The sequence below is a fragment of the Parasteatoda tepidariorum genome, chromosome 1 (genome assembly GCF_043381705.1).
Source record: "Parasteatoda tepidariorum isolate YZ-2023 chromosome 1, CAS_Ptep_4.0, whole genome shotgun sequence".
Classification (NCBI taxonomy): domain Eukaryota; kingdom Metazoa; phylum Arthropoda; class Arachnida; order Araneae; family Theridiidae; genus Parasteatoda; species Parasteatoda tepidariorum.
The window spans coordinates 97,150,699-97,170,270 of record NC_092204.1 but is presented as its reverse complement, the minus strand read 5'-3'; the positions used below and the strand labels follow the sequence as shown (position 1 = coordinate 97,170,270).

At 34.5% G+C, this 19,572-nt stretch overlaps 1 protein-coding gene across 4 annotated transcripts in view; it reads left to right on the top strand.

The window, feature by feature from the left end:
- LOC107443971 (myocardin-related transcription factor A) overlaps positions 1–19,572 on the top strand; it is a 267,460-nt gene that overhangs the window by 234,839 nt on the left and 13,049 nt on the right. For all 4 annotated transcript variants that reach the window (XM_071184277.1, XM_071184272.1, XM_071184274.1 and 1 more), the window contains 10 exons: positions 3,834–4,064; positions 5,749–5,804; positions 7,136–7,208; positions 7,292–7,450; positions 10,235–10,370; positions 12,473–12,755; positions 13,194–13,337; positions 15,122–15,239; positions 16,212–16,614; positions 18,602–18,852. In XM_071184277.1, the coding sequence (XP_071040378.1) occupies positions 3,941–4,064; positions 5,749–5,804; positions 7,136–7,208; positions 7,292–7,450; positions 10,235–10,370; positions 12,473–12,755; positions 13,194–13,337; positions 15,122–15,239; positions 16,212–16,614; positions 18,602–18,852 (1,747 nt within the window). In that variant the 5' untranslated portion in view covers positions 3,834–3,940. The remainder of the gene's footprint in view (positions 1–3,833; positions 4,065–5,748; positions 5,805–7,135; positions 7,209–7,291; positions 7,451–10,234; positions 10,371–12,472; positions 12,756–13,193; positions 13,338–15,121; positions 15,240–16,211; positions 16,615–18,601; positions 18,853–19,572) is intronic.

Sequence of the window (19,572 nt, the reverse complement as noted above, 5' to 3'; positions counted from 1 at the left end):
GCATGCTGCTCATTTTATCGCCCCACTGTAGCATTGAAAGACTGAGTCAACCATGCCCGAACCTTGGACCTGTTGCTTATGAGAGAAATATATATAATATATATATATATATCAAATCTGAACAATTTTCTAAAATAAACTATTTGGAACAAAATGCTAATAATCTGAGATTTCTTTGAGATACCTCAAAACAGTGGAATCTCTCAATTTTAATCTAGTTTGTTTTAAAATGTATTACCCTGAGCAATTGATGTTATTTTTCTTTACTAGTAGTATTTTTCGAAAAATTTATTTAACTGAATGGCTTTATATAGAAGAAGGAATACTCTTAAAGCCATAGTTCAATATTTAACGAAATTAAAACTCTTACGAAAGCTACATTAATTGTATGCGAAAAATTCAACCATTTTTGAATACCATGTTTGCAGACTTTAAATGCATTTAAAAAAAGTAGCTTCTTCGAAAATAATTCTGGGTGCCAGTAACTCTTACTCCAATTTTTGGTAAATTTTAGAAATTAAAAACATTTTAAAAATTAAAAACTGGCTACTACTGACGTAATACCTAGTTTTTACTTTCTAAAAAAATTTCAAACTTATGAAAGTTACTGAAAATCCTTGTAAGAATAAATAACCCTTTCACAAATATTATTATAAAACTGTTTGATATTTTTCAGTTGAGTTGTATGCGTGTAAGTTCTGCAACTACGACATTTGAAAATGGGGGGAAATAGAATTGCCATTTACTCACTGATAAATGTTTAAATAAATTGAAGAAAATCGTTAGTTACCGTACAAAAAATGCTGTTTTGAAACACCGTCACTTAAAATGCGTAAAATCTTATTTCTTTCATTAATTCATTGCGATTGAAAAGATTAAGTATTTCATTATATAAATAAGCAAGATAATCTTTTAATACGATGTTCTCACATATGTAAACTATTAAAGTTTTTCTTTAAAAATGAAAATCTATATTTCGAAAGTTAACGTTGTGTAAAGATTGTATTATCCAAGTTCCAGAAAGGAGTAGCCATTGTGGCGACAAGATCGGGAGTTTTACTGCCAAGGGGAACAATCCAAAATTTGCTTAATGCAAATGTATTCTATATTTAGCATCGCAAGGCTGAGGACAATGAAAAAGCTTTTTGTGATGTGCCAAGCACTGTTTTCATTCTTCTCACTTTTGACTGCAGATCCTATCGTCATTCATTTCACCCTTTTTGCACGCGCCAGTGTCAAAACGTTTCCAATTTGTGATTCTCATCATAGATTTGCTGAGAGTTTTTCAAGAACATTATAACAGAGTCTAATGAAATCGAATTTGATTGTTGTGTGGCAATAATTTTAAATGAGACGGGATAGCCTGGGTAGCAGGGCTCTGGACTCACGTTTGTGAGAATGGGAGTTCGAATCCAGGCGGCCGATGACTCCCCGTGACTGGTGCACGTTCAATCTGTCGGGTCAAAAAGTCCTCCATGTTCCCATAAACAATTATACGTCTGGGGGTACTGAATTGAAGACGGATCGTTGTCTGGTTCAGGTCAAAATTACGATCTGTAGATGAAAAAATGGATGCATGAATGGGTCCACCCTATAAACGGGAGTGACGTATGGATGTGGTAGATGTTAAATTCTTGGCCATGGATGGCGCCACTAGAAAGCAAGAACAATCACCCCTTGCCTTAATGGCCTACGACAGCAACAATAATTTAAATTTTTGACTTAAAAATTAGTTTTTTCCCCTTTATAGTTTTTTTTTTCTGGCACAAGTGCTTAATTTTGAAGAATGTTGATTTAGACTCGCTATACATGATTCTAGCATTGCACGCAGCATAAACTTACATGTGTCGATCTTCGTTATCTATTAAGAAAATATTTGATTTCAATTTGAATTGACGTTTGAAAAATTAAAAGGCTGAAACAGGCATTTAGCAATAAACATTTGCTACGATCAACTCTTAAGTTCATCCTTTTCTTCCAGAATACATTTATTTTATTCTCAGAATGCTGTTCAAGCTTCTACAGCAATGCTTTCACCGCTTAAAAGCGGGATAACACGTACTCTCGTGAAATGCAACACTAAAACAAAAAGTATTCTTATAAATCCTTTAGCCTCTTATGGATTCCTACTTCAAGTACAAATTCTCGTGTGTAAATGCGAAATATTAGATTAAATCCTAATTCACGTGATATATAAATCTCTGTGATAGCATCCGTACGAGATTTCATCGACATAAAACTTTGGCCCCTTGCCTTCATTTAAAAGGATTCTTTCAACTTAAGAGCAGACTTACACTATTTAGCATAGGTCTTTCTGACCAATATAAATTTCAAACATTGCTATTTCCTTTTATATGGGATTGCTTTTGGAAATGGCATCCAACTTTACAAACTCATTTAGTTTACGAATAGATTGAACTGCTTTGATTGAAGAAATTGAAGGCAGTCTTTCTCCAGTTTACAAAGGCATTCCTCGTACTCACACGTTAAAAGTTTGTACAGAGGTGATAAAAATGTATGTTAACAAGTACAAAGAGGCATAACACGTTTCTAACGATTGTGTTCCCAGAAATAGGTTTAAAAGATGGTGGGAGCATAATCCGCACGACGGCTATGGTTGAAATCATTGTACGTTGAGATTTCAAAGAGCCTGCCATCTCAACCATTCTATTAACAATCTTTATATAATTCTATTTTGTGTTGTGATCTCACAAGAGGTGTTGCAAGCAAGTTTTCAAGTAATGAGTATTCATATAAGTAGTTATTACTGTGATTTGGCAGTTTTACTTATCCTATACGTAAGTTTCGAAATAATGGGTTACAACTAATCACATGGTTGTGGCTAATTGCGTGTTTGTGCATGGCTTGTTAAAATTCTAGCTTTAAGCCTTGGTTTTCTTATTACGCTTAATCAATTTTCCAATCAAATTTAATTGGATGCCTGCAAACCACGTCACGCGTGTGTGAAGAACCTGGTTGACTGATTCGTGCATGGTATCGCTTGCAAGTATCTAATTAACCAATTTTACGAACAAAACAATCGATTGCTATAGCTTACATTACTATTTTATCAATCGTTTTTGTCTATCCAAATATTGCCATGGTGTTGGCAACCATCCTTTTGCCTGCTCTATAACAAACCCTAAATTTTGCTGTAATTTTTTTTATTATCATTATTTTTTGGCTTGATGGATACTAATAATCTAACCATATCATCTAAGCAAATTAGAAATACCTCATATTTATCTGAGGTAACATCAGACTGTACTCCAAACTAAATTAAGATAGATAAAACTTTATTATTGTAAATATATTCACGCTATATAAGTGTCGAAACAACTAAAAAAAAATTATAAAACTTTATACATTTTATTTGCTAAAGTGTTTTTGGAGACATATGATACCAAGTCCACTCTTAACTAAGGCTCCTATACTCCAATTCAGGGGCTCTACTCCTAAAGACATAGTAATTATACATCAATTATCGGTTACTTAAAAGTGACGTCATCGTAAGAAATCGTGACATTTGTCGATTCAGAAGCCAGTCAGTTTCGTTTACTCGCGTGACGTTGCTTACAGATATCTAATTAAATTCAATTTAAATCACATAGTTAGGCATAATCACTTCACTTTTTCTCGAGTTGCAAAGATCCAGTTTCTAGTGAAATTAACTTCAACGTAGTATGCTTAGGCTAACCTTAAAAAATAGCATTTCTTAAGAAGTGTTGCCACAGATGAAATGGTTCATGTTCCCTACTTCAAAAAGTTACGCTCTAAATTATATTTATGTACAAATTAAACAGTACTTAACGTTATTATTTTTCTTTTTACAGCCAGTGGAGAAAGTCAGAAATCACAGAGCTATTGGAACATTTCTCTGGACTTGGATCTGTTACAAACAATCGTCAATTTTTACCCAGAGTGGTTCAAAGACTGCAACATGAATGCGGTTGCTGAGGGCAAAGATACGGACTCCATGTGTCTCACCTCCGCTGACCTAAAAAATTCTATCAAATTACAAAACGGCGACTCTCTACACAGGCTTCTAGACAAGAACAAAGAATGTAAGAACACAACATATGTAGCATGACTCCACATTGCTCTGTGCACATTAGGACTTCAGGCTTTGACATTTCGATTTGATAGGATTAGGATTGCATTTATTTGATGAAACTGTTTCTAAATAACTCTCAACATACAGAGTACAAAATTTTAAAAAAAAAGTGAATGCCCTGAATAACTTTTGATCTAAAGATCAGATCATCACGTACTACGACTCAATCTTAATGGTTCGAGGACCTAACCTGAAACATATGCTAACGAATTATAGCATACCATGTTTTAAAATCGAATTTTCGAAGAAATTTAATAAAATTAAATTTTAATGTTTGAATTTAATATACCTCAGAAACTATTTGAACTATTTCGTTCAAATGTTTAATTTAGCAGTTGAAATTATATTCTTTAAAATTATATAAAAAAACATACAGTGTATAAAATTTTAGAAAAAGTGAATGCCCTGAATAACTTTTGATCCAAAGATCAGATCATCACGTACTACAACTCAATCTTAATGGTTCGAGGACCTAACCTGAAGCATATGCTAACTAATTATATAGCACGCGATGTTTTAAAATCAAACTTTTGAAGAAATTTAATAAAATTAAATTTTAATGTTTGAATCCACTATACCTCAGAAACTATTTGAACTATTTCGTTCAAACTTTTAATTTAGCAGTTGAAATTTCATTCTTTAAAATTATATTTAAAAAAATTGTACATCTTGCAATTCATATTTTTTCAAATATTAGTAAATAAATGAATAAAAAAATAATAAACAATTATTAAAAATAATTTTTGCGCAAAAATTATCTTTCGGTTTACAAATTTCACAATTATGCACAAATATTTCTCTTCTTTTAGGCTTAAATAGTTCTTGAACTACGGTTAAAAATGCAAAAATTAACGTTTAGAGGTTCGAATTTTTAACTTTTCTCCTGATAAAACTATTGGAACAGTATGATGTTACCCCTCATTCGTTGAGAGTCAAAAATTCCGAATTTGTCGGGAAAAAATTTATATTTATTCAGAGAAAGTACGTTTGTGTGCCAGATTACGTAATTGAAAATATCTTCTGCTATAACTAATTAGCATAGTTCAGGTTGAGGCCTCGAACCATTACGATTCAGTACTTGGGAAAGATCCGATCATTAGATTAAAAATTTATTCAGGGAGTTCACCTTTTTATTTTATACACTTTTTTAGTATCAATGTCAAGGACCGACTAATGAAAGATGAGGTTCATAATCGGATTCAAGTTGGGGTGTCACTGTTTCAGGCATAATAGATATTTTATTTTCAAGATTTATTAATTACAGCTATTGGAAGCAGTTCAATCATTAAAATTATGTGACTGATGGAAGATAGTGAAAAGTTAAAATTTCTTCTGCATATTGTAATTCTTGCCATGAATACGAATGGCTTCATTTCCCTCCTTGGCAGTGTCAAGATGCTGTTAAAACGATATTAAATTATCATTGCCATACTATAGAAAGAAAAGATTGTCTATTAAAAATAAATTTATCAATCAATGTTATTCGGCTACAGAAAACACTTCTTTTTCGCCTCTGCTCCATACGAATTTTAAACGTTTGAAAAACATTATAAAACTTACCCATTTAACGAAATATATTATAAAATTTACACATTTTTTGATATATAAGTAATTGGTTTCTTATTTTATTTTAGCTCTAAAATCTCCTCCAGCATTCCATGAACATAGGCAAAAGTTAGTAAAAGCAAGAGTAAGTTATATTTATATGCATATAATGAAACAGAATAAAGCATATAATGAAATAGAATCAAAAGCAAACTAATCTCCAGAAATAATGTCATTACATTAACGTGTCAATATGCTTATTAGTACTTAACCATAAAAAAGTTGTACTACAATGTTGTCTACTAACAGTTCAAAATTTAAATGACTAATTATGTAGTACTTTAAAATTGAAAAAAAAGTAGTTACAATGAAAATATGTGTTGATTTGTTGCTGAGCAAAGCAAAAATTGAGTAAAGGATTTTTAATAAACTCTGCATTCATAAAATAAGATTTCTTGAATTTTATGTTATAGACTTTCCACACAATAAAAAAATGTATTAAAACAATATTTAATTGCATGAATTCGCTTTTGAATGCATGGAAACGCCTAGAAATTGTTTACAAAATATTATTTTTCTTTACAAATTGCTTTTGAGTTAGCAGAATAAATTAATATTCTGCATAATAAATTAACGTAACCTCTGTGATGAAACAGGGTTCTATCGACGTCCGAGGCTTGAAGTCCATCCAGATTCTGATCTATGGCTACGAGCTGGTCTTATCTTGCGCCATTAACTTGGCCGATGCTCTGTGCTGATCATATTGCCACCACCAAGCCGTTGGTCTCGAAATCGTAAAGTCTCAACCATTTCACTGACAGACAAACTAGCTGTTGTAGAACTGCTTTGCTTTTATTTACATTTGATCATATATGTTTACAATACTAGAAATTTGAGCTTTCAAACTATATATCATGCTTCTTATCATGTTTTTAAGTTCTTCATTTCAATATCAACTAAAAACGTCATGTGTCAAACTATTTTTCGTGGGTAACTTATAATAAATATGTACTCTTTTCCATTTTGATCCGGGCCCTTGAGAGCTTAAGATAAATACAGGTTCTACGATTTTACGGTTCTTCCGCTTTGTCTGTTTCCCCGTTTTTTCGTCAGATATACCTTTTTACACAGTCTGGTTTTCTTATTTTGAGCATGTATAATTGTAACACTTTACCTTGAGTTAGGAGCACGGATGCATCCGGCTCTAGCTCCATCAGATTATACATTTCAATACTTAGAGATAAAACGCTTGATTGAAACTATTATTAAGGTTATCTGAAACAGTTATCTAGTTAAGCATACAGATTTACTTAAACAAATAGACTAAAACTCCAACGGACACTTAAAAGTTGTAGATGTATTAAAAGTTTTGTAATCTGAACAAAAATATGCATTTCTAAAATCATTAAGGCATAATTTTGTGCATTCCTCTCTGTATTGTCATTTTTCGAATTTCAAATTTTTTCTCTCCTTTAGATAGGTAGTATTTTAAAGCATAAACTTCCAAAAGAGCTTGACAAGCATGATATAATTCAGCAAGCACTTGAAGGTATGCTATTATTCATATTTGTACACTGCTTTCGCTCGCAGTTTATGTTTATTTAAAAGAATCTTGTGTATTTGTTGTTTCAGAATCTGCCAATGATTCTAGTTTTCAAGAAAGACAAAAGCCCGTCAAGAAATCTTCTAGAACGGAATCTGTACACAACCGATATTCACACAACTCAGCAACATTAGAATTAGTCAAAGAAAATATTTTTTCTGATGAACTGTTGGCAAAAGCAGTTCGAGGTAAATGTTTGATCTTCCTTTTTTGCAGTTATTAAGAGAATGGTAGCTATTTCTATGATATTAATTGGATATAGCGTACAATACCTCAATAATAACGTACACGTTTCGTGATCTCATATGTCGAAGCTAAATTAAACTTTTTTCAAGAACCTTTGAATGGATGATTCAACCCGGAGCTCATTTTATTTCGCTGCTTTGCTCTTTATTTAATAAATCGGACTATAAAATGACTGATGCAAGGTTGCTTCATAGTTTGAGCTTGTCAACAAGCTCAAGATACGAACTGAGCATGCTTACATTGGAATATTAAATTTAACCGTTTAAAAAATTGGACTAATTTACTGTGCAGGCAGGAAAAATATACATTAAAAAAGAAATTGAAACAAATTCTGGGCGAATATAGCAGAGTCACAGTTTATTTTGGTATGTTTGTTTCAAATTTTTGTAATTTTCGTTAAACCATAACTTAATGACGAGGTTGTTTTGATGTACACAATGGGATTATATTTATCTCATAAGGCCTGGTTTCTTAGCCTGTCGTCCTAAACGTCGGCGTCAGCTGGAAATCAGCGCTAACCTCTGATTGGTTTATTTGTGAGTTTCATAGTATACGTCATCGAACGCTTATCTTGAACTTCAATTGCCGTCCAACTCAACTGCAGTTGGATTACAGCGTGACGTTAACCACAGAAGCAATGGCGGACAACATCCTGTTGCACATTGAAATCAGCCAAGATTTTGATTTTGACATTAAACATAGCTTCTTCATTAAACATAGCACTCTTCATTTAGCTCAGCTATAATGTGTTTTTNTTGTCGAAAATTAATATTTCAATTGTAAGGTTTGCATTAGCATACATTTATAAGAGTGGAGAAAAGTATATGCATTTTTAAATAGTTTTTTTAATATGGCTTTTTGAAGACGAAAAAGCATAGATTTTCTTACAAAATGATTGATAACTAAAAAACTAATCCAAATTTTTGAAAAAGAAAAAAAAAATACTACTTCATTATGTCAAAACACAATTATGTGCCGAGTTACGTGCCTGGGTGAGGCTTCTGGGGCGATATATTGTGATTACAGACACACACACAGCCGCGTTTATTATTATGTATAGATTTATCTCATCTGATATTGCTTTTTGGCGTGAATTTGTTTTGAAGAATAACAGGAAAAAACGTAAGACATTAAATGCATTCATCCTTTTTATATACACTTAATGTTTCAACTGAACAGTGCTGTATGCACACTGTAAGCACAAAAGATCATAAGATTTCTATTTTTCTTTTAAGAAATATTCTTAATCTCCTCAATACAAGAGGATGTGATTCTTCCTTCACGGCCCACAGTATCATATTTGAGACGAACCTTTCCTACACCCATAACCACACAGCAGCCCATAACATGATGAGACGGATGTGATTTACATTTTGAGCGTTTTATTGCAATTTTCAACTATTGGTTGAAAATTGCATGCTGTAAAGCGGTTGAAGTTCGTTATAATTTCGAAAAATGTCTCACAGACCTTCAATATGCGCTTTCGGTTCCGTGTATTTTTTTAATATTTGATCCGGGGCATTTAAACATGCAAACAACTGCACGTTTTTGGCTCTTTCGAGAGTATTGAGCACAACTGCACTGGGACTTTTTGTTTAGATTTTCTCTGAGTTGGAAAATAATGGAATTCTTATTGGTTTATGTTGGCTTGTCGTTTGCAGTTTGTATGTTATGAACCAGTTTTGCAATCGTTTAAGTATCGCGAGCATTTTATTGCAGTATATTCAAGTACTATCAATGTAGTGAATTGTGCACTTTGTAGCGGTAATTATTTTACATGAAGTTTTAAATGAAGTGAGGCTTAATGCCCGGTCTCATGAGTAAGAATATTCTCGGAGCCTGTGGAAGCACTTTTCCTTTTTCGCCAACCCTGAACTTTTAAATATGTTGCTTACTATATGTTATGAGTTTCATATCCAACCTTGTCTCGGAGCATTTGGGAAATATTTTATGAAGCCATAGGTGCTCCGTGGAACCTGTGCGCTTGATGGTATGATAAGTATGTTAATGCAGTAGCTCCATTTTTATGAATGTAACTACCATTGAATACTATAATTATGACTTGTCATTTACAAGGAAACCATAGCTCCCAACTAGGGATGAAATGTTTACACAGTGTTACTGCAACAAAGATTAAAGAAGGAAGAAGTTAAGCTACTTCTCCAACATTTAAAAGCATAACTACTGATTTAATAATATGAATCGTTTGTAAATACCTATGGACTAGCTTTTTACAAACAGGTTTTTAGGCTAAGAAAGGTTTTATATTTATTTATGCTTCAAACAAGCCGAAAATTCAATTACAAATTTGCTTAACAGTGATTGATACCTCTTCAGCATATTTAGAAAAATAAAGCATTCGATCATTTTATAGAATTTTTTAAAGTTATTTTTAGAAAATAACAATGCATTGCAATAGAGGATGCATTTTAGATAGCTGCTGTTAATGTAACTTTTCTTTTAGTATAAACATCTGTATTATAACTGTAATGCCACACTAAACTCGTACAGTGAATCTTGTGGTGCAACAATCTGGCTGTCCTCTTAAACAAGTGACGAACTTATCAAGAAGGAAATTAATTATTTGTGCTAGTTTGGTACTTGATTATTAAGATAAACTTAGAGAGGGAGTTATGTAAACAATGGTGGTCATTTTTTCAGATATTTTAACATAATTCCAATGCATAAAATATGTATGAGTGTTTTTAGTGTATTCTCTGTTTCAGAAAGTGCATTGGCCTTCAAGAGACCATGTAACACACCTTCTCCGAAAATGAGGTTAGGCCTGGACGACGATAGCTGTAGCGACGATATATTCTCGCCATCTCCCCCTTACGAACTAAACGAACATTCCCAGGGCAGGTAAATATACTTTCCCAAAATTATTCAGCACAAAATATAATATCAGTTAGAAATTCTTTCGAAATTTTAGAATTAGAAATTTTTATTTTTTATGCAACAGGCACCATACATAATTGATCAAACTATAACAAAATTTTGTAGCATTTTTTTAAAACTTTTAATTTTGAATCGACCCGAGTACTAAAATTTTGTGGTACTTATTGATAACTTGCTATTTTGAACCTATTCAAGGTCACGAGACTCCTGGCAAAACTTTATAACTTGCATTTTCGAATCTATTCGAGGTTCTTTATATCTTATAATTTTGAACCTACCTTAGTTCATAAAATATCCTGCACTTTTTTAAAACTTGCAATTTTGAAATTTAAAAATATGTGACACTTCTATGCAACTTGCAGTTTTGAACCTACATGGGTTTAAAACTAGTTCAGTAACTGAGTTCTTTCTGAGAATACAGGGTGTCTCAAAAGTTCGTTGCCAAACTTAAAGTGTTGCTCTGTCATATCATGATGAACAAGGTTTAGATAGGAATTTGTGGAAGAAAATGCAAACTGTGACCGCTAGCGGCAAATGTTAGCAGGCTGTTAGGGAAGGGAGATCATTTCAAACGACATCGTTGCAGAAGTAGAATGAATCGGTTTACTAACGTAGAATTGACCGATATGATGTACATGCATCGTGCTGCGGATGGAAATAGACGAGCCGTGGAACGGATCTACCATGAGCGCTTCCCAAACAGACGTCAACTAAGTGGTGATTCTTTGGACAATTGTTTTTCATATTGCGAGAAGCAGGAAGTTTCCAGGTACGTAACCACATCTTTCGAGAACGCATTACATGCTCACCTGTCTTGGAGGAACCTCCAAGACCTCCAGGTTGTCAAATTTGTAGGTACATCGTTGCAGCATTGTGCTCATTCTACACGAAGACATGCTACACCCTACCACGTCCAAAGAGTACAGGCACTGTTCGATAACAATTCTCCCAAACGCGTTGCATTCACTCGCTGGTATTCGCAAAAAACTAGTCGCACAGCCGGATTTCCCAACGTGGATTTCGTTTACTGATCTTTTACACGGGATGGTGTCCTGAACCTAAACATGTGGCACGTGAAAACCCAAGGTGTACACGTGCCAATGCAAGTAAACAACGTTTCACCATAAATGCTTGTGGCACGGTATTATCGGTGGCATGTTAATGGATCCTTATCACATCTACACCTCGAATGAAATATTTATCGTATTTTTTCAGTATTGCCGGTTCTAATGGTTAACTTTCCAGCAGCTACACGCCGAAACATACGGTTTCAGTACGATGGAGCATCTGTAAATTTTAGCAATTAGCAAGGGAATATCTCTATAGGACATATCCTGATCACTGGGTTGGCAGAGGTGGACCAGTCATGTGGCCTCCACGATCCCCTGACCTGACACCCCTGGATTTCCACCTGTGGAGAAACATGAAGTCCATGATGCACGAGAAACCCATAATACTGGACACGAATCTCGTTTCCAGGATCGTGGAAGCAACAGTACGTGTCCGTTACATACCTACCCATTTTTAACTGCGCCGTGAATCCATGCGCTGAAGTACACAACTTCATTGCGAATGGAAGGAATTTCGAAAATTATCTGTAATCTAACCATATTCTTCAATAAAAGTCATATTAACACATCTTTCGACATCATTTCTTTCTCTCCCTCTACGCGTGCGAACATTGCCCGCTAGAGGTCGCAGTTTACATTTTTAAACGCAAATTCCTACGTAAATCTTATTCGTCATGATATGAGTGACCAACACGTTAAGTTAACCAATGAATTTTTGTGACATCCTGTATATTCATCACTGCGGATAAGAACAGCTCACTCAATTTTAACGTAACCTTAAATATTTAATATCTATGCTGGGGGAAATGGTGCTAGCATACTTTACCTGTCAACTTTTACCTGTCATACTTTACCTGTTAACCAAACCTATGAAACCAACAATTTTTAGTACTTTTTCTAAGAAAACAATATCAATGCACGAAAAGAATCTATATATAATTGGGAAATTCGTTTAATAGACTTGTTAAGAGTGAATCGTTTTCATTCCATTTGCAGTTTGCCGTCGCTGGAGGCAAGTGAACCCTCTCCGAATCCCAACCAGGGCTCTCCATGTTCCGGGATCACGTCCTTTTCCCTGTCACCTCCTAGCTCAGTGTCATCTCCACTGTCCATCCTTCCAGCCGTTGTTTCACCTCAATCGACGCACGACCACATCGCCGAATATATTGTCCACATGCAACAGCCACAGAATTGTGTGAAAGAGACCAACAAAAACAGGAAGAAGACGAAGCCAAAAACGCAGCCAAAAGCGAGAACAATCAAATTCCACGAATACAGGGTAAACATTTTCTTTTTTCACATTTCCTTTATTCACTTTGGCATGTTTCTAAAGCATGTCGCCAAGAGATGGGTACTTTCCAAAGAAAAGCCGCCTTCTTGTTTACCTCTTTTCGCACATACAGTCACAGAAAACAAATGATATAAATAATTGGCTTAAGCACAAAACTACGAAGATAACTGACTGGTTAATCCATGATTTTATTTAAAGCAAATAAATGAGAGCTACAATAGTATGAGTAACAATTTCATGTATTCTTTTTGTCCCCTATTGTGAAAGTATAGGAAGAAACGCTGTCTCTGTCTTTTCTTAAAAAATGTGTTTATTTTATGATCGCTTCAGTTTAAAGAGTAAAATAAAAAGTTCCAAGTATTTTGTGACATGTAATTGAAACAAAAGTTGAGTTTTTGCTATTTTATACTAAAAATTTGTTTTCAGGGTCCACCGAATGCGAAAAATGGCTCGTCCACCTCCAGTAGTATATCAGAGTCACCGCCTGAGCTCAACTTCCAGCAGCGACAACTTTTTCTAGAGTTACAAAGCGCATTCCACCAGTCCCGTCCTCAAGTCTTTGTTAGTCAGGTTAGTGCTTCTATAAAAATTAGATCACCATCTGAATTAGATCAGTTTAATCTATCCGTAAATGAAAAACTTTACGATCGCTTCAGTTTAAAGAGTAAACAAAAAGTAAAGAGAAAAAGAAGTACATCAATACAATAAAATAATTCAAAAAATTTTTTATGTAAAATGTTGAAGATTTAAACTAAAAGGATAAATTGAAAATATAATCATAATCTTGAATTGAAATTATTGTCTTAATAAAGAACCTACAACGATACTATACATCGGGGATCATCATTAGATTAAGCGAAACGCGTTTTAGTAGTTCATTCCATCAAAATAGTGATTAACTGTATTCACTTTATTTTGGAATGACATTATTGTTCGCGGCAAACTCATGATGATGAATTTGATGTTGTTTGCTTTTTATATTTTATAACCGTCGTTGAACAGCTGACCCAATTTCGAGTATACGACTACCAATGTTAAACTCCGTATCCTTGTAATTTTGAATCCGATTCAGAAGACAAGGAAACTCCTGGATCAAGTAATGGGAGAAATTTGCCTTCGTGGTGGACTTTTTGATGCAACTAAACAGCGTTCGCGTTACATGGAGAGAAAAACCACAAAAACTTCCCACGATTAACCTGACGGCAAAGGGACTCTAACCCATGATCCGTCTACCAATGAGGATATTTTACGCCAGCACTGTGGTTGCTGCGAGTCGGATCTGAAATTCATATCAACCAGCCATTGCTGGGATTCGAACCCAGTTCACCTCATCGGAAGGCGAATTCTCTATCCCCCGAGCAACACGGCTCGTTGTTGTTACCTATGTCATTTGCCAACATCAGCAAGCCTACTTGAAAACCAAGCGAAGTTTTTAAGGTAGACGGTGCGTTTTTTATTTTTCAGTTACGTCATCTATGGCCAAGAATACGATTTCTGCCTCATATGTACGTCACAGCCCGTTTTACAAGGAGGACCCATTCTTACTTCATTCATTCATCTACAGATCGTAATTTTGACTTGAACCAGAGAACGATCAATCTCCAATTTAGTACCTCCAGAGTTGTTTTATTTTTTACATGGAGAGGAAAACCTCCTACGATCAGTCTGACGGCAAGGATACTCTAACCCATGATCCATCTGCCACAGAGGATATTTTACGTCAGATCTGTCGTCGGTGAGAGACGGGTGACTAATTCGTGTCACCTAGCCATCGCTGGGATTCGAACCCACGTCACCTCTTTGTGAAGCGAGAGCTCTATCCCCTAAGCCACCGCGGCTCAAAATAAATGTATTATATTGATCTTAATCTCTTTGTTCGTTAAATGCACATGCTATCAATGATCCCTTTTATAATATGTCTCATTTAAAATTCATTGTAAGAACAGCACTTAATATATTCCGTTTAGATCCGTATTTGAAACCTGGTCTGTCCCTTCTAACTTTCACGCACGCTAACGGATGGAAACCAAAGCAGATTTAACGAGCCATTTTTGATTGTATAAAGCTTGGAGATTCGTGACACAAGCGTCTCACATTCCGTGGGCAAAATACAATCAACTAACAGGTTCTCATTTACATACGAAATTTCCGTGTACAGCAAGAATTATCCCGAGAGAATGCAAAAAAAACTTCATTGTTAACTGTTTTCTGAGCCTCAATCACTTTAACCGATTGCAACTCTTAATTTCAAATCGGTTTAATTATTTTATTTTCTACGATTGTTTCACATATTGTTTTAGTAATTTAATAACATATTTGTCTCTTGTAAACTAATAGCATATCTTATTTTATAGAAAAGTACAGGGGACCAAACAGGACAATCCAATCAAAAGCCAATTCCATCCAACAATCAGACCGAATCACAAAGTTCATCGTCGCAGAAACTAATTTCAAATTTTGAAGATTTAAAAGGTAACATGTTATACCTTACTAAAACGCGTTTACAAAAGTTTATTTAATAATATACACTGCGAAAACTGTGTTGTACTATTTCGCTGAATTCGATGTTTAACAACCCAAAAAATTGTGTGAAAGAACAATTTTTTTCAAGTCAACACAAAAAGAAATGAGTAGAATATTCTTACAGAATCTTTTTGTGTTTTCCTTCTGCCGTCTAAACTTTTAAAGTCTGAAATTCTTCGAACACATTCTTCTTCTACGACAAAGTAATAAAAAATTTTAGTAACAAGTTTCGTTATCACACACCTAGAATTCTTTTAAAAAAATTGTTTTGTCATGAATACATTAATCACTCATGATAATTTGCGTATTAACGACATTTGATCTCTTGATCAATTGCAAAATACTCTATTTTATTTTAAATTTCCTTAACTTAAAAAAAATAATTAAAAAAAACTATGTTTTTGAAACCAAACACAATTTTAATTATTATCCATATCTACTATAGATAATAACAAAAAAGCATCGAAATGCAGATAGATAGATAGATAAGTATAGATAATAACAAAAAAAGAAGACATGCTCAAAAATTATACATCGAATTCTATTTTCCGGGGCATATAATGTACAAATATTTATTTAGTTTTTCATTGTCTTATAAGCCAATGAAAAACAAAATGTACTTAAATCTTTACTCAAAATTGTGAGTATTTGTGTGATTTTCAATTACTTAGAGCTAAAAAACAATCTATTCAGTGATTCTTAAAGAAATTGGTGGAAAAATATGTACCAAGCCCGAAAAAACTTCAAGTGGACCGGTAACTTTAGTCCCTACCGTGCATTCTTGGTTTGCAATATGCACTAAGTAGATTTTCATTTTATTCTACAATAGATCTCCTTTTTAAACCCATAATTTTATTTAATCATTTGAGATTGATTTAAATGTCTGTCCTCGGACTGCAATAATGATGTTGTCTTTTTCAGTGAGCGACCTCAGGGCAGAACTGAAAAAGAGGAACTTACCCGTATCGGGATCCAAGCCTCAACTCATCGAAAGACTGAAATCTCACAACCCTTCATCAAACGACTTGGTGGCATCTTCAGGTCAGACGCTGGATCCCTCGGATGTGAGTGCGATAAGTGTCGACAGCCTGCTTCTCGACAACCTAAACACCATTCCAGTGTCCGGCACACCTCTCAGTGCCGATAATGTCAAAGACTTTTTGAGCGCCCTGCCAACCGACGCCCTCTCTTCAGCCCTCATATCACTGGAGGACGATGCCATAGACCTCGGAGACATCGGCAACTCTTTCACCTCACTCACCAACGAAGAAATAGTTCAACTTCAACAGATCTGCATCGAGAGGTTAACGAGGGATCTAGAGAGGTACATTCAAAAAAATTTTCCCAGGCTTTGAATATGAATTTATAGACTGTTAAAACATTTTAGAAACCATCTTTGTAAATGCAATCAGTATAACTCCACTAAGAAATTGATAAATAATAGAAATAGAGTATTCTTCATGGGTATGAATTTATTCACTTTTAAATGCCATCGTTGTAAGTGAAATCGGGATGACTTCACATTGACCTCGATAAATAATATTCTTCAGGCCTAAAAATTTACTGACTATTAAACGTCTCAAAAACCATCTTTGAAAGTGTAATCAGGATATTTTCACATAGACCTTGATAAATAATAGAATATTTTTTTAAATATATGAATTTAGTAATTATTAAAGGTTTCAGAAGCCATCTTTGTTAGTATATTCGGGAGGACTCCAAATAGACCTATATAAATAATAGAGCATCCTCCAGATAGACCTATATAAATAATAAAGCATCCTCCAAACAGACCTATATAAATAATAGAGCATCCTCCAGATAGACCTATATAAATAACAACAATATATAAATAATAGAGCATCCTCCAGATAATCTATATAAATAATAGAGCATCCTCCAGATAGTTGTTGTTGTTAATTTACGTCGCGCTAGAGCTGCACAATGGGCTATTGGCGACGGTCTGGGAAACATCCCGGAGGATGATCCGAAGACATGCCATCACAATTTTGATCCTCTGCGGAGGGGATGGCATCCCCCGCTTCGGTGGCCCGACGACCTGCGCGCGAAGTTGAACACTTTACGGTAGCACAGTTTAACGAGGACCAATACCGCACACCCTCGGTCCCTACGCAGACTGATCCAAGTGGTCACCCACCCGCACACTGACCGCAGCCAGTGATGCTCATCCTCCAGATAGATCTATATAAATAATAGAGCATCCTCCAGATAGACCTATCGTGTGATCAAGAGCTCCTCCAGATACATCTTTATAGAGCTTTTTGGATTCTCTAGCAAGATCCTGATAATTTAAAAAAAAGCCCTCAAGATTTTTTTAAATGTATTCACAAGTTCAGCGCGACGTCCAGGTATTAGAGTGACCTTCTTTTTACCGTCAGATTTTTTTTTATATTTCAAATGGCATAAGAAAATCACTAACTCTTACAAAATAACAAGGAACACGAATTATACAAAAAGAGATACGGCAAGGTAAAAAAAAGTTAATGCCCCATTAGTATATGTTTAGTACTTTAATACCTTCAAGCCACGGAGTCCCCACGCAGAGCCGAGCATCCCATCAAATGGTTCCTGTCCATGACTTCGTCTTTCCCACAGAATGGGCAATTTGGACTCACAAAAATACCAATACGGTGAAGGTGGTCCACCAGGAAGTCCTGATCAACAGCTGGTTTAAATTCCGAGACAACTGATGCTGCAAGCCGAAAGTAGACCTCTTAGCTGTCAAAGAAGTTACTAGGATGCTTCGCGGGGAGATAGATCTACTATCGCACCCCACCGTCATACTGAATTTGTAACACCATGTCATCAAACTTAGAATACTTCATTTATTCCTGAAACAGTAGAAACGATTCTGGCTTTCATGCTATAAACTCTACCTTTATTCGAGAGTAATAGAAAATAGCGAAGTTTCAAAAGATAGAGAATTCTCTTGACATGCCTGGAAAAGAGAATAGTACATTAACTTAAAAACTACAGTTTTCTCGATATTTTTGTTTCATTAATGTTTATATCCTATTTCCTCGGCATCTTGTTCAAAAATTGATAATCAAATATTACTTTTTAAAATAAGTCTTGTTAGAAGCGAAGAAAAGTACTGGCGTATTTTCGTTTCAAATTTAAACCTACTATTTATTCTCATTTCCTAAACGTTTGATAATGTTAGATTCAATAAAACTTATATTCTGTGCACATACCACAATAGTACACTTTTTTGTATCTTAACTTTTTTACCTTCTTATTAGTTTGTAACAAGGTGAACGGGTTATGTATAAATGATTATTTTATTTCAGATCCAAAAGAAAATTACAAGAATGTCAACAACCTTTAATAACAACCACAACTGCAAAACCATCCCAAGCACCATCTTTGGTCACAAAATCCTCCTCCCAATCCAGCAATAATAATTTTAGAAATGGAGAAACAACAGTGGGTAACAATGAAAACAAAACAGCACAGAAGCAGATCATACAACAGCTCCTGCAACAAAAAATACAGAGACAAGAACTGGAACAACAGAAATCTCAGAGACAGCAAAGCACTTGTAAGTATAAACAGTTCGTAGCATGCGTATGTATTTATGTCACATCTGATCGCCGTAGTAAGAGAATGAGAAAGTCATTGGTCAAATGGATGGTGTTTTCAATATAAATGTAAACAACAACAATCTCGAGCTCTACTTCCTGCTCTATACCTCTTTCTATGACCTGCTCTACTTCCGGTTCGAAAGTATACAGCTGTTTTTAATAGAAGAACTAAATTATATAATTTCTGAGCTCAAATCTGCTGTATTCCATAAGATATTAATAATATTAAGTAATTCTGGTGAGTTTGAAGTGAAAATTTGTTTTAGTTTTTTTTTAAAAGGTGACGTGGTTGCTAGATTTAGAAAGAACTCGCTTTTTTAGCTGTCCCAATTTGCCCTCTTTTTACTTGCTTATTGCTGTTTGTTCCTGTTGCAAGTCGTGCACCATTATGGGTTAGTGTTAGCATATTGTTCGAGCAGCGAGATTAGATTTATTTTACAAATTATCATTTAGGTTTAAATTTCGAAGTTGGTATATTGTTGAAAAGGTAAGAAGTGTTTTATGCTGTTTGTTCCTGTAGCAAGTCGTGCACCATCATGGGTTAGTGTTAGCATATTGTTCGAGCAGCGAGATTAGGTTTATTTTACAAATTATCATTTAGGTTTAAATTTCGAAGTTGGTATATTGTTAAAAAGGTAAGAAGTGTTTTATGACGATTCTTATGTCTTGAAAAGACA